The sequence below is a fragment of the Cebus imitator genome, unplaced genomic scaffold (assembly GCF_001604975.1).
Source record: "Cebus imitator isolate Cc_AM_T3 unplaced genomic scaffold, Cebus_imitator-1.0 Scaffold413, whole genome shotgun sequence".
NCBI classification, from domain to species: domain Eukaryota; kingdom Metazoa; phylum Chordata; class Mammalia; order Primates; family Cebidae; genus Cebus; species Cebus imitator.
This window is the reverse complement of record NW_016107728.1, coordinates 1,026,787-1,042,431: the sequence shown is the minus strand read 5'-3', so window position 1 is coordinate 1,042,431 and position 15,645 is coordinate 1,026,787. Positions and strand designations below refer to the sequence as shown.

Here is a 15,645-nt window from a genome sequence, read left to right as displayed (position 1 = left end):
GCTTTAATTCTGCCATGGCAGCCATGGGAAGCAATGATCCTCAAGAGCAAAGCCACCAAATTTCTCCTGACCTCTAAATGCTCAGAATGCAAATATTAACTTTCCTCATCTGCCTTCTTTCAAAAGATTTATTACAAAATTCCGTAAAAGGTTTTGATGCACATTCTGGGAGACTGGCAGACACAGTGCTGGAGGAAGGGAGACAAAGTCCCTAAAGCTTCTACTTTCTAGCTGATCGACTTTGAACAAATCATTTAACCTTTCTGGGTTTCTAGTCCTTTATCTGCAAAGCGATGACGTAGACTAGAGGACCTTTCAAGTTTCTTCCAGCTCTGATAATTTTTTACTTTGAAGGCTGCAAAATGTCTTTTGTTTTACTTTCGTGCTCTGTAATTTAATCAGCAGAAAACAGGGGTTGCACTCCTAGTCTCTGATGAAACAGACTTTAAACCAACAAAGAACAAAAGAAACGAAGGACATTACATAATGGTAAAGGGATCAATGCAACAAAAAGGGCTAACAATCCTAAATATATATGCACCCAATACAGGAGCATCCAGAAACATAAAGCAAGTTCTTAATGACCTACAAAGAGATTTAGACTCCCACATAATAATTGTGGGAGACTTTAATATCTCACTGTTGATATTAGGCAGATCAAAGAGACAGAAAATTAAGAAGGATATCCAGGACTTGAACTCAGATCTGGACCAAGCAGACCTAATAGACATCTACAGAACTCTCCACCCCAAATCCACAGAATATACATTCTTCTCAGCACCACATCACACTTATTATAAAATAGACTACATAATTGGAAGTAAAACACTACTCAGCACATGCAAAAGAATAGACATCATAACAAACAGTCTCTCAGACCATGGTACAATCAAATTAGAACTCAGAATTAAGAAACTCACTCAAAACCACACAACTGCATGAAAACTGAACAACCTGCTCCTGAATGACTGCTGGATAAATAATGAAATGAAGGCAGAAATAAAGATGTTCTTCGAAACCAATGAGAATGAAGACACAATGTACAAGAATCTCTGGGACACATTTAAAGCAGTGTCTAGAAGGAAATTTATAGCACTAAATGCCCACAAAAGAAATGAGGAAAAATCTAAAATTGACACACTAATATCACCATTAAAAGAACTAGGGGAGCAAGATCAAACAAATTCAAAAGCCAGCAGAAGACAAGAAATAACTAAGATCAGAGCAGAACTGAAGGCAATAAAGCACACACAAAAAAAACCTTCAAAATATCAATAAATCCAGGAGCTTGTTTTTTGAAAAGATCAACAAAATAGACCACTAGCCAGACTAATAAGGAAAAAGAGATAGAAGAATCAAATAGATGCAACAAAAAATGATAAAGGGGATATCACCACCAATCCCACAGAAATACAAATTATCATCAGAGATTACTACAAACACCTCTATGCAAATAAACCAGTAAATCTAGAAGAAATGGATAAATTCCTGGACACATACATCCTCCCAAGACTAAACAAGGAATAAATTGAATCCCTGAATAGACCAATAGCAAGGTCTAAAATTGAGGCAGCAATTAATAGCTTACCAACCAAAAAAAGTTCAGGATCAGACAGGTTCACAGCCAATTCTACCAAACATACAAAGAGGAGCTGGTACCATTCCTTCTGAAACTATTCCAAACAATACAAAAAGAGGTAATCCTCCCTAATTCATTTTATGAAACCAACATTATTCTGATACCAAAACCTGGCAGAGACACAGGTATAAAGGACAATTTCAGGCCAATATCCACGATGAACATTGATGCAAAAATTCTCAATAAAATACTGACAAACCGAATCCAACAGCGCATTAAAAAGTTTATCCATCATGATCAAATCAGCTTCATCCCTGGGATGCAAGGTTGGTTCAACATATGCAAGTCTATAAATGTAATTTATCACATAAACAGAACCAAAGACAAAAACCACATGATTATCTCAATAGATGCAGAGAAGGCCTTTGACAAAATTCAATAGCCCTTTATGCTAAAAACTCTCAATAAACTAGGTATCGATGGACCATATCTCAAAATAATAAGAGCTATTTGTGACAAACACACAGCCAATATCATACTGAATAAGCAAAAACTGGAAGCATTCCCTCTGAAAACTGGCAGAAGATGAGGATGCCCTCTCTCACCATTCCTATTCAACATAGTATTGGAAGTTCTGGCCAGGGCAATCAGGCAAGATAAAGAAATAAAGGGTATTCAATTAGGGAAAGAGGATGTCAAATTGTCTCTATTTACAGACGACATGATTGTATAATTAGAAGACCCCATTGTCTCAGCTCAAAATCTCTTTAGGCTGATAAGCAACTTCAGCAAAATCTCAGGATACAAAATCAATGTGCAAAAATCACAAGCATTCCTATACACCAATAAGAGACTAACAGAGAGCCAAATCATGAGTAAACTCCTATTCACAATTGCTACAAAGAGAATAAAATATCTAGGAATACAACTAACAAAGGATGTAAAGACCTCTTCAAGGAGAACTACAAACCACTGCTCAAGGAAATAAGAGAGGACATAAACAGACAGGAAAATATTCCATGCTCATGGTTAGAAAGAATCAATATCATGAAAATGGCCATACTGCCCAAGGTAATTTATAGATTCAATGCTATCCGCATCAAGCTACCACTGACCTTTCTGAAAGAACTGGAAAAAACCACCTTAAACTTCATATGAAACCAAAAAAGAGCTCACATAGCCAAGACAATCCTCAGCAAAAAAGAAATAAAAACAAACAAAACAAACAAAAAAACAAAGCTGGTGGCATCATGCTACCTGACTTCAAACTATACTACAAGGCTACAGAAATCAAAACAGCATGATACTGATAGTAAAACAGAAATATAGATCAATGGAACAGAACAGAGGCCTCAGAAATACTGCCACATATCTACAACCATCTGATCTTCGACAAACCTGACAAAAAGAAGCAATGGGGAATGGATTCCCTATTTAATAAATGGTGTTAGGAACACTGGCTAGCCATATGCGGAAAGCTGAAACTGAATCCCTTCCTTACGCTTTATAAAAAAATTAACTCCAGATGGATTAAAGATTTAAACCTAAGTCTTAACACAATAAAAACCCTAGAATAAAACCTAGGCAATACCATTCAGGACATAGGCATAGGCAAAGATTTCATGAGTAAAATACCAAAAGCAATGGCAACGAAAATCAAAATAGAAAAATGGAATCTAATTAAACTTAAGAGCTTCTGCATAGCAAAAGAGACTATCATTAGAGTGAACTGGCAACAAACAGAATGGGAAAAATTTGTTGAAACCTACCCATCTGACAAAGGTCTAATATCCAGAATCTACAAAGAACTTAAATTTATAAGATAAAAACAACCTATCAAGAAAAGGGTGAAGGATACCCTTCTCAAAAGAACTTCTGAAGAGAAGATATTTATGCAGCCAACAAACATGAAAAAATGCTCATCACTGGTCATTAGATAAATGCAAATCAAAACCACATTGAGATACCATCTCATGTTAGTTAGAATGGTGATCATTAAAAAATCAGGAGACAACAGATGCTAGAGAGGATGTGGAGAAATAAGAATGCTTTTACACTGTTGATGGGAGTGTCAGTTAGTTCAACCATTGTGGAAGACAGTGTGACGATTCCTCAAGCATCTAAAAATAGAAATACCATTTGACCCAGCAATCCCATTACAGGGTATATACTCAAAGGATTATAAATCATTCCATTATAAAGACACATGCACATGTATGTTTACTGCAGCACTGTTCATGATAGCAAAGACTTGGAACCAACCCAAATGCCCATCAATGATAGACTGGATAAAGAAAATGTGGTACATATACCATGGAATACTATGCAACCATAAAAAAGGATGAGCTCATGTCCTTTGCAGGGACATGGATAAAGCTGGAAACCATCATTCTCAGCAAACTGACACAAGAACAGAAAACAAGAACAGAGACACCACATGTTCTCACTCATAAGTGAGTGTTGAACAATGAGAACACATGGACACAGGGAGGCGAACATCACACACCGGAGCCTGTCAGACATTGTGGGTTGGGGAGGGATAGCAGGGAGTTGGGAGATTGTAGAGGGACAGCATTAGGAGAAATACCTAAAGTAGATGATGGGGTGATGGATGCAGCAAACCACCATGGCACGTGTATAACTATGTAACAAACCTGCATGTTCTGCACATGTACCTCGGACCTTTAAGTATAATAAATAAAAACAAACAAAAAAGCAGAAAATAAAAATAACAACAATAAAAAAATATGTTGTTGGGAGGTGATATGGTTTGGCTCTGGGTCCCCACCCAAATCTCATGTTGAATTGTAATCCCCAGTGTCGGAAGTGGGGCCTGGTGGGAGGTGGTTGGATCATGGGGGTGTTTCTAGTGGTTTAGCACCGTTCCCCTAGTGCTGTCTTGTGATAGAGTTCTCATGAGATCTGGTTGTTTGAAAATGTGTAGCACCTGCCCCTTTGCACTCTCCTCTCTCTCTCTCTTTCTCCTTCTCTTTCTCTCTCTCCCTCTCTCTGTCTTTCCCCTGCAGGCCATGTGAAGATGTTCCTGCTTCCCTTTTGTCTTCCATCAGGACTGTAAGTTTCCTGAGGTCTCCTCAGAAGCAGAAGCTTGTACAGCCCACAGAAGAGTGAGAAAATTAAATCTCTTTTCTTCATAAATTACCCAGTCTAAGACTTTATTTTTTTATCCAAAGAGTAGAGTGAAAGCAAGTTTATTAGCAAACTGTAGGAATAAAGAATGGCTATTTTTTTTTATCCAAAGAGTGGAGTGAAAGCAAGTTTATTAGCAAACTATAGGAATAAAGAATGGCTACTCCATAGGCACAGCAGTTAGGTATGACTTCATAGCAGTGTTAGAATGGATTAATACAGGGGGAAAAGTTTAATTTTTAATAAAACTGACTCCACTTAAAAATGAAATTAATATTCTGAACTTTTAGCCAGTGGTTAAGAAAGCTATAGCTAGATAATTAGTTGCAGATAAGTGTTGAAAATGTCATTCGGACACCAACTGTGTCTCCTCAACATGAAAAATGATGTCTCTCATCTACTTGGTCACAGCACCAGAATAATGTAGGAAGAAGGCTCAAAATAATCAGGTTAGCCTTCCTGTGTTTGTCAGCATGCTTCATGCAGGACAAGACCTATGGATCTCAAAGTACGCCCAGGGAGGCCAAAACTGTTTCTAAAGAATACTAAGAGTTTTCTTATATTTTGCAGTCTCATTTTCTCATATGTACAAGCTGAAATGGTGTAGAGGCTACACAACACAAGATATCACACAGATTGATGCAGAAGCAGATGGCAGAATCCATCTTCTTCTATTAAGCCAGTCATTAAACATATGTTCCACATGTAAAATACATTTATGTTTGATAAAAAAAAGTATGCAATGGGTATATTATTTCTATTTTCAAATGAATTAATAAGTATTATAAAATTGTTCAGTTTACATTTCAAATGCAGTAAATATCGGCAGATAGTCCACATAAACAAAAGTTCTCTGTTATCTTTAATAATCCTTAACAGTGTAAAGGTTTATGAGATCATAAAGTTTGCGAACTGCCCTCTGTGTAGATAAATACTTCTCCAACTTCAGTGTGCACATGAATCTCCTGGACAGCTGATAAAAATGCAGATTATGAATCAGGATATCTGCATCTTGAGGGTCTGCATTTCTAAGCTCCCAAATGTCATCAGTGCAGCTGGTTTAGATTACATTCTGAGAAGCAAAGGCCTAAATAAAAATACCTAATATTGGCAGCACTGTTTGTTTGCTACTTACACACAGGGTTGAGCCAGAGCCTGAGTTTCTAGCATAAGACAGTACATCTTACTGCCATAAAGAAGTGACCCAAATATCTCATAAATTACAAAATTAATGATTTTTGCATTTAGGGTAGCTTGTTATTTTAGTAACTTATTCATTCATTCACTTAACAAACCTGAATTAAGCCAATATAATGGATAACGAGCTGTATTTGCTATTAAAATGAAGAAGACCTGGTTCCTGCATTTGAGTAACTCACAGACTCGTGAAGGAATCAGAGAGGTAAACAAAGAATACTACAGTGTGTGAAGGGCTATGCCTGAGGTATGCAGAAAGTACATCCCTGCTATGGGACAAAGATGAGGGAAAGGTAGCTTCTAGCTCTTCCAGAGAAAGTTGGAGAAGGTTTGATGGAGGTGGTGACATTTGAGCTAAGGCTTGAAGTTATCTTTCAAGAAATCCTAGCTAGAAAACAGGGGAACAAGTTCAGGCACGAGAGAGTGAAAGAACAAAGCAGGTTTAGGTGGCAGTGTGTTCAGTATGGCTGGAGTAGAAACTCCTGGAAAGAGGGATGCCTTGATTGGGTTGTGTTTTTGAGAGACGTTTCCATTGCTGTATGGGAGACAGAGTAGAGAAGGGAGAGTCTGGAGCAGGGGACGGACAATGAGTGGTTGGGAAGCTATGTCAGTGGTCATGGAGGTTGTTTTGTGAATTAAGGCAGTGGGAGGGGATAGACAAGAGCAAGCTCTCTCCTAGTTTGAATTGGTAGGATATGATGTGAAATTGATGGTTGTGGAGGAAGAAAAGGAGGTTGATGAAGCATTTGGCGTATCTAAGCATGGGGGACTGGCAGATTAATGATGTCACTAGCTCAGGTGGGGAGTAAATGGGGAGGACCAAGTCCAGGTTGGGAGAGAAAGGATGAACAAATGTATAGACAACTCATTACCTGCATTCAACTTTTGTCATATTATTATTATTATTTGAGACAGAGTCTTGCTCTGCTGCCCAGGTTGGAGTGCAGTGGTGAGATCTCAGCTCACTGCAAACTCTGTCTCCTGGGTTCAAGTAATTCTACTGCCTCAGCCTTCCTAATAGCTGGGATTACAGGCACGTGGCATTATGCCCAGCTAATTTTTGTATTTTTAATAGTGATGGGGTTTTGCCATGTTGGCCAGGCTGGTCTCCAACTCCTGACCTCAGGTGATCCACCAGCCTCAGCCTCCCAAAGTGCTGGGATTACAGGCATGAGCCACTGTGCCTAGCCAGTTTCTGTCATATTCTCATGTTGATGGGCACACAGCAATAGGAGACTCCACTGAGTTGTTCAACCTTAGAATTCCTTGGACATGAAACTTTCTGATTTTGTCTCAGAACTTCAGTTATCATGGAACCAAACTGATCACACTTTCCAAAATTTCAGGTTTTTCCAAGTTTGCAACAGATGGAAAAATTGTCAAAGTTTTCATGAAAGGATTATGCACTTGTTATAGATGCCAATTGCAAGAAAAACAGGAACAAAAAGTCTCTATAATCAGTTTCTTCCTGTTCTTGGACACCTAATGAATACGCTGGTTTATTGATCACACATCCTTAGTCTTACAGGGACTTACATGGTTGATTTCTGCCTTACATAGTAATAAAATAGAGTTCAAAAATTATGAAAATTCCAGTGTCTGCAGAAACTGAGATGTGATATCTTTGCTTTCCAGAATAGGGTTTGCTCTGACACTAATAAGAAACCTATTAGCCTTCAATGTATCGGATTACTTCCCATCTCATTGTGCTTATGGTAAGCTAGAAGTCCATTTGGATGAATTAAATTAATGGACAAATTAACTCTTAATCAAAAGGAAACTGAGGAGCCCTGTGCCTCTGGTGAACTTCAGGTCAGGTTTGTCTCCTTCTACTTGTGGTCATTAGGCTCCTGGCTTTCTCCTAATGACAAAGCACCCATTCTTTAGATGGTAACTACCCTTTGTAAGAGCCCCTTCTAACTTCTATGTACTTAGCCTCTAGGGCTGGGATGAAATACAGATTATCTGTGACCGGCATTTCTGCCACCAGCCATCTGTCTGCTTCCACTTGTTTCCTCTCCTCAATTCCTATCCTGTGCTCCTTGTAGAACCTTCCTAGAGAGCCAGCCATAGCCCTCAGGGTTGTCTGGCCTTTGGGACCCCACCTAGCTGACTCAGCTGAGAATCCTGTCCAATGTGTTCCAGTTCTCACAAGATGCAAAGTGGCCCATTGGAAAGACACTCAAAACATATTAGATTTCTAAGCTGTTTTTTTTTTTTTTCACTTAGCCACCATTCTCTATTTGAAAGACTAGCATTCCACTAGTGAGAAGAAATCTCTTTGCTTGCCTGATGTCTGTAAAATGGTAGCATAATGTTGTCTAGTTTATATTTTGTTGCTGAATGGGTTAGTTCAGCTTTACCAACAGCTTAGTTAAAATCAGTCTGTAAATTTTAAGGTCACACTGACATTGGACATTGGAATTGAGGAGGAATTAGAAGCAGTTGAAGGTGGACAAGGCAGATACAGAGGTCTTATATGTCTTCAAAATAAGACAAAATGAAATAAAAGGTCTTTTACTTTTGGTTGCTTACAGGAAATGAGAGAAATGAGGTAAGTCAGGCAACCTGCAAGAACTGATTGAAACACTGGTGACGACAGTGAGCTACAAGGAGTGTTCATGTCAGAGCCCTGGCTTCCTGGCTCCCTGAGAGCTGAGAACGAGCCACAGGGCAGGGGCTGAGAATGAGCCACAGGGCAGGGGCTGAAAAATCTGGGTCTGCTCCATCAGTAGGCTGGGATAGGGGCAGCAAAAGAAACAGAAAAAATGAGTTCTTCTATTCCAGTGTGACACCATGGATTTAACATATTTGCAACTAAGTTAAAAAAAAAATTCTTATGGTATGCATGCACAAGCTTTTTCTGCTCCGTCACTTACATTTAATTAAAGATAAATAGATCTTTTTCTTTTTTGCTTTTGTTTATTTATTGTATAGATGGGATCTCATTATGTTGCCCAGGCTGGTCTTGAACTCCTAAACTCAAGTGATCCTCCTGCTTTGGCCTCCCAAAGTGCTGGGATTACAGGTGTGAGTCACTATACCCAGTTATATGTTTTTTCTTTCTAAATTAAATTGATAAGAATATATCTATATGTGTAGTTCTGGGGGATTAGGATTGTGAGTGATTTTTACTTTGTATTTTAGACCATTTATAATTAAACTAATCTATTCAATAGCACACCTATATTTTTGTTTGTTTTCTTATACTAAACATGTATTACGTTAGTGAGGGGAAAAAAGATATTTTTCTCTGGACAGGATGAGGTAGAGGAACCATCATTAAGATGAATAAAATGGCTGCTCTTTTTGTATTAATTTTCTGTGTTGGAATGAAGTAATTGCAGGAAGGTTGGCAGCTGCACTGAGAGTGCATGTAAATGTTTATATTCTAGCCCGTCTCTAAACATTTATTAGAACCTATTATGTTACAGGACCATGGAGAGAATCACATGATGTTTGTCCCTCTCAGAAGCTCACCACTAGGTCAGAGATAAAGCCAAGATCACTCCCATTCTGACAAAGTCCTTGTAAAAAAGAGTGGCTTAGTCATTGCTTTCGATAGGCACTAGCAGGAGGGACTTTTTCCCTCTTTATCTTAGTCTTTCATAGTATTGACTCCCTATCAGCAGCTGACATGCTTGCCAGTCTCCACTGCCTTATATTTTAATAAATCAGATAACAAACAGCCTTTAATTGGTCAAATTATCAGAGATGTACATTATTAGTTCAAGTGTATCTATGGGATTTTTTCCCCTCAAATGTCACTGGGATTAAAATAACAGGAAACCGGAGATGGAAGCATTAGAAAGGGGCAGACTTTGGCAGCTGCATGTGCCTACACTGCTACAGAGGACATCCTGGTTGTAGTGCTTATTTAAGAAGATGGGGGAAGGGAAAACAAATATCAGGACTAAATAAACACTATAGAGAGCAGCATTAGTGTTTTGTCACTTAATTCTTTGTCCCTAGAAAAATGGCAACTTCTAAGGTTTAAGATTAATAAAAACATTTGCATTTGCATCTTAATGTATGAATAAAATATCACTTTCATGTACCCACCTTAGAGTCCATTTATAATTAAAATTATCTAATAGGGACAAGTATGCAAATGTTGAGTGCATTTAAATACGTATTTTATAGTTTATGCAAAGACACTTTTGTAGTTTTGGAAGGCCTCTTTTTTGCCAGATAGGAGCTTGAAGAATTTTTCTGCTGTATCATAGAGCTCATGAAGGAAAACATGCTATTTTGGCATCAGTCCTTAAAAATGCCTTCTATGACTTTCACTGATGCCACTTCTGGTAAATATTTCAACTTCCATTTTCACTAAGTTTTCACTCCATTCATCAAACATGGTAAGTAAGTAGTGAGCACTTTTCTGCTGGAAAACTTCTGTCTTCCACCTAAGTCTCTATCAAGGAAGAAGAGGCTATTGGAGAATTCATTTCAGTTAAGAAAAAAAATAAAGTCTCCTGGGGGCTTAAACACAGACTTGCAAAGACCACAAGGCCAAAGCTTTCATTTTCATCAGCTATTTGGTTCAAACTTAAATTTCTGTTTTAAAAACTAATTTTGACCTATAGACCTATTTATCTTAGTTTCTAAAATAGACGAGACAACAACCGTTTCATTCTCCTGGTTTATGTGGAATGAAGCCAAACATATGGCAAATCATACGTTGACAGAGGAATTTGGATGTATGGCTTCCTCCTCTGCGTATTATTTTCAATCTCACCACCACTGGCAGGCAACCAGCTGGTGAGGGTGGTGGGGCAGGAGCCTCTGAGTGCACATGCACACTCATGCGTATGCCTTGGTGGCCCCTTAAAACCAGAAGTGGTTTATAAGAGGTGTGTCACAGTAAAAATTGAAGGGTGAAAAGAAGCACGTGATTAGCAGTTTGCTCCTATGTAGCTCAAACATCCAAGAATATTTTATCTTCATGCAAGATGCAAACGCCCAATGAAGTATGTGAAGTGTTATAGGTGCCCTGACTTACCACACAGAATCCAGAGCCGTCCAAACACTCGTTGGAATTGCCGTTACAGTCACAGGGCACACATTCTCCTGACAGGGTGTGAAAGAATCCAGCATTACATTTCTGCAACAGACACACCAAACCATTTTGATTAATGAAAAGATTGAATTTTGGTCAGTATTTTCTGAGAAGAATGAGAGAAGGTGATTATTAAATGATCTAAACATTTCTAAAATGAATATATTAAATGACATATACAAAACATACTAAAATAGACTATTTATACTACCATTCAGTGACAGATGATTTATATACAATCTTCTTTGTTACATAACTTTTTCCCTCTTCTTTCACTTTTCAGGAGAACAGAAATGCCTTTAACATTGTCTTATTGCAAGGAAGAATAAGAAGTATAACAGTATGGAGAGAATAAGAATAAGAAGTATAAGAAGAATAAGAAGTATAACAGTATGGGAGAAAAAAATGCTAATGTTTTCTTCCAATATAAGCAAACAAAACAAGATGACGATTAAGTATTAGTCAGGGTGAGGTCGTGTTCCCTGCAAATAAAGACCTCTCATTTCAGAAATCATTATCTATGTATGGGAGAGCAAATTAGAGCTGTCTTTCATGAACTTCAGCTTTTAAAAACTTCTGTTTCTTCAGATGCTAACATTTTAAAGAAAGGGATAAGGAAGTTAATGAGTTCTTACACTTGTCAAGTCCCATGTGGGTGCTATTCACATGCGTATTTCATTTATCTTCATAACGCTGCTAGGAACACATGACTTTCTCTTGTCCTAGTGATGAGCTCATGAGACTGAGAGGTGCGTGGCTTGTGGGGATGTTAAACTATCCTGTCATGCACCAATTGACCTGCACAATCATCAACTGCCCTCCCCAGATGTCACTTGTGTACCATTTGAGACACACACTGAGATTGTTCCTATGTGATTGGGCTGTGGATATGCATTGGATATTTCTTTGGAATGTCTCAGTGATGAAGGACAGAAATGGTATTATGGACCTGGAAATCTACTCCCCGCCCATTAGACAAGTTTATGTCTAAAGAATTCCAGACAGATAAGAATCTGCTTTGTTTCCACAGACTTACAGAGTCCGAGATTTCACATCACACACCCCATTGACCCATTGTGGCTTGCACTTCCCTGGCGACCAGGAAATTTTTCATTATATCTGGCTGAAGTCCCTCTGATTGCTATGCAAACCTATTTCCTCTTGCTTTTGACTCTGTAAAGAAAGAATCACTAAACACCGTTCATAGTATTTAAAAAGCCCCATCAGTTTACACTTTAAAACTAAAATTTAATAAACCCCATTTGGAAGAAGTTTAATAAAGAATAACGACATTTGTCTATAAAAAAAAGGCAAAGAAATTTCACGTTTCCAGGTTAGAGAAATAAGGCTAAGAAATGATTAATTTATAATTTTATAATGGAGAGTTTGTGGTTGATGGTAAGCTTCTTTCTCACTTTCCACTAGAAAACAAGAGAGAGAAAGGCACTAAGATTTCAGCAGGAAGCATTTAATTTAGACCACTTAATTTCACATTTTTAGCCTTTTTCCCAAAGTAAAACATACATGTTTTCATTGTGGTACAGTACACAGATTGATATCTATATCTATATTGATGTAGATATGAAGATAGATATAGATATCCATATATATGTGTCTCAGAAAAAAGATTCACAAAATAATAATGTACCTTAAAATTCTCTATTGTATTTAATAGTATATCCTGGTATGACCCATAACATTGATCTGATGACCTATGAATGTGTTGTAGTTTTGCATTACTGCAGGGTTTTCTTTATAAGAGTAGTGGATAAGAGTAGTGAGGGTCTTAATATTAGTTATCTCAGTAGCCTCCTAAATGGTGGTTTCTGAGCTCTCTAACTGGCCATGTTATAGCCTTCAGGGGAGCTTCTGATTCAGTGAAAGCAAAGGATCTGCATTAAAAAAAAACCAAAACACCTTTTGTGTCTTAGAGTAACTTTAGATTTACAGAAAAATTGTGAAGAATCTGCATTTTAAAAAGCTCCCCGAAGATTCTGATAGTTGACCAGGTTTGGAGGCGTCTCTCACAATATCTTGTATGTATTAATTGCTCAAAGAACACTTGGTGATGTGGGTGGTTTGGAAAAGGACAGCAAACTGGAGGCATATATACTATTGGGAGCCCACAGACCATACTCATAATCCATCTACTGCTCTCTGCTAAGGCTGGGTTCAACTCTTTGTCAACAGTCCAGCAGCCAGGGCTTAGATTAGACTGCACAAAAGATGAAATCTTTGTGATGTGCCAAGTTTAGGAGGAGAGTTCACTGTGAGAGCCTGCTATTATCCACTTACCACTCCCCAGTCTGAGATTACGACCTTGGGTGAAGGAACTTGGCTCCGGGTCTCTTATAATGTGTGAGATGGGAAGAAAAAGGAGGTGGGAACAGGGCTGTGTTAAGTCATTTGGCACCCCTCCCCCTGCTGAGGAGGTGAGGAGGGCGGGCAGGAAACCCTGGCAAACTCCGTTTCTGCTGGACCTTGTCCACCTGAAAGAAATATATTCTTCAATCATCTATCTGGAGGCCCTGGGCATGGCTGCTAAAGCACATGTCCTGGGTAGCTTGGGTCTTGTGTTGTGGAACTTTGGAGGATTCCCTGGAAAGGAGTTGTTAAGTGGTTCAAGAGAAGTTTGAAGGAAGAGCTGTTTAAAATTGTTTCCTTTAGGTAGAAATATTTCATCACGGCTCTAGGGAGTCATTATTTATTTATTTTTACTGACTCTTTCCTTGAAATTTCGAAGGACCTGGCAAAATTGACCTTTTTATGATATCAAAAGACAGATATTTCCAAGTATGAAAGCAGAACGATATATTTTTTAGTTTTGCTCCTGGTTAATGTAACCTCTAGCCTTAGTAATTCTAATACCTGTGCTATTTAGTATTTAGAGGCCTGTGAGAACTGAATGGGCTCTCCACAAATTAGTGTCTATTTTCTTTTGGAAGATTCTCCACAGTGCATTAAAGAAAGATGGTGTTTGTGTATGTATAGGTATGAGAGAGTAAGAGATGAAGCCTTACAATCAATTTTTTTGATACCACACTGAATCCTCTTTTCAACATGAGAAGCCTGTCCTATACCAGACAACTGTAAAAACACAATCTTATCATTCAGAGAATCTGTACCTTCTGGGGTGCCATGGTCTTTTAAAAATTGATAGTAATAACAAGGATAATGATGATGATGACAATAATTATAATATAGTCACCATCAATGTCATACAACTCTAAGAGAGTCAGACTAATCCAAATCTTGCTCTTTCTTTGCTATAACTTGCTGCCCCTATAAATAAATACATAAAGTTTGTATATTTATTTAACTGAACATGAATATCTACCATTTCTAAGTCACCGTTTCAATTACGTTGCCCAGTTCTCTCGCTTGACCCCACAGTAGCCCTATAAGGTAGGTTCCCTTGTCTTCATTTTACTGGTGAAGACTTTGTGATTTACAGAGATGTATTACTGAAACCAGCTAATACAGATAAGAAATGGTAGACCCAGATTTAGATCCTTTGTTTTTCCCTCAAGTTTTAGCTCTTAACCATCTTGTGTACCATTAATATATTGAACCAAACCTTTCTTGTTGAACATTTAGGTTATTTTCAAATTTTTGCTGTTATTAACATTTCAAAAACAGGCTGAAATGTATAAAAATGTAAAATATCTCCTTTAAATTCCAGAAAAAAAATTTGCTAGTAGACACAATACTTAAAAATCTATGGTTATTAATATGTGGAAACCATTGAATGGGGATATTTACTTTTAAAAATATTTATGTTAGCCAAATTGTCAATTTGACCAATTACCTTTCACTAAGTCACTTGTAGATCTTTTATAGCTCTTCATTATTAGGAGACTCTTATTATCACACTTGCCTCCTGCTCTACCATTAAGACTGAATTATTCAATACCATTTACTTCTGCCTTTTGAAAAATAAGAGTTAAAAATTCCCAATTGCTTATTTTGTTATAATTAGTATGAGGCCTGGCTTGGAGTAAAATCATTGTATGTGTACTTGCCTAATTTTACATTTATAGAAATGAGAACTAGATGCAACTTTATGAGGAAATAAGTATGATGTAGCTACATGTGCCAATTACATTGAAAGGAACTGGGATGACAGTACATGTTATCATTGTAGAAGGAATTTTTTCTAGAAGTTTATCATATGATCACAATATTATTTATTTCACAAGATATGATGAATTAAGATTGCTTAACAAAGTGGACCAAGCGAATGACAGCTATATGATTGTTTGATTATTTTTTTGTTCATTTGAAGAGCCCCTTGAGAGCCCTAGACTCATACCAATACTGTCATTGGATATAACATTCAAAAATTTTTCTAAAAATATTTAAATCACTTTCTTTCGAAGGATAGACCAATATGCATACTTTGGCTGTGGCAAACTTTTAGGTCATTTGCAGTTATTGAATTAAGTGGGTACCAATCTAAATAATAAAATTTTAGTTAAAAAATTTCACAAAAATCTCGCTGTTTCCTAAACACTATCACAGAGGAGCTAATTAATTGCCCACAAGCCACTACTTTTGCATAGATAACGAATTTCTGAGAACTTCAGAATTTCTGTTGAGAAGCCTGATTCACTAAATCACCTACATACGCGAGTAGATCTTCTAGGGATATAAGGTCCCTAAC

At 37.6% G+C, this 15,645-nt stretch overlaps 1 protein-coding gene across 2 annotated transcripts in view; it reads right to left on the bottom strand.

Moving 5' to 3' along the window:
* Positions 1 to 15,645, bottom strand: part of LAMA4 (laminin subunit alpha 4) — a 153,741-nt gene that overhangs the window by 104,529 nt on the left and 33,567 nt on the right. For both annotated transcript variants that reach the window (XM_017509236.2, XM_017509235.2), the window contains exon 3: positions 10,926 to 11,027. In XM_017509236.2, coding sequence (XP_017364725.1) covers positions 10,926 to 11,027 — 102 coding nt within the window. The remainder of the gene's footprint in view (positions 1 to 10,925; positions 11,028 to 15,645) is intronic.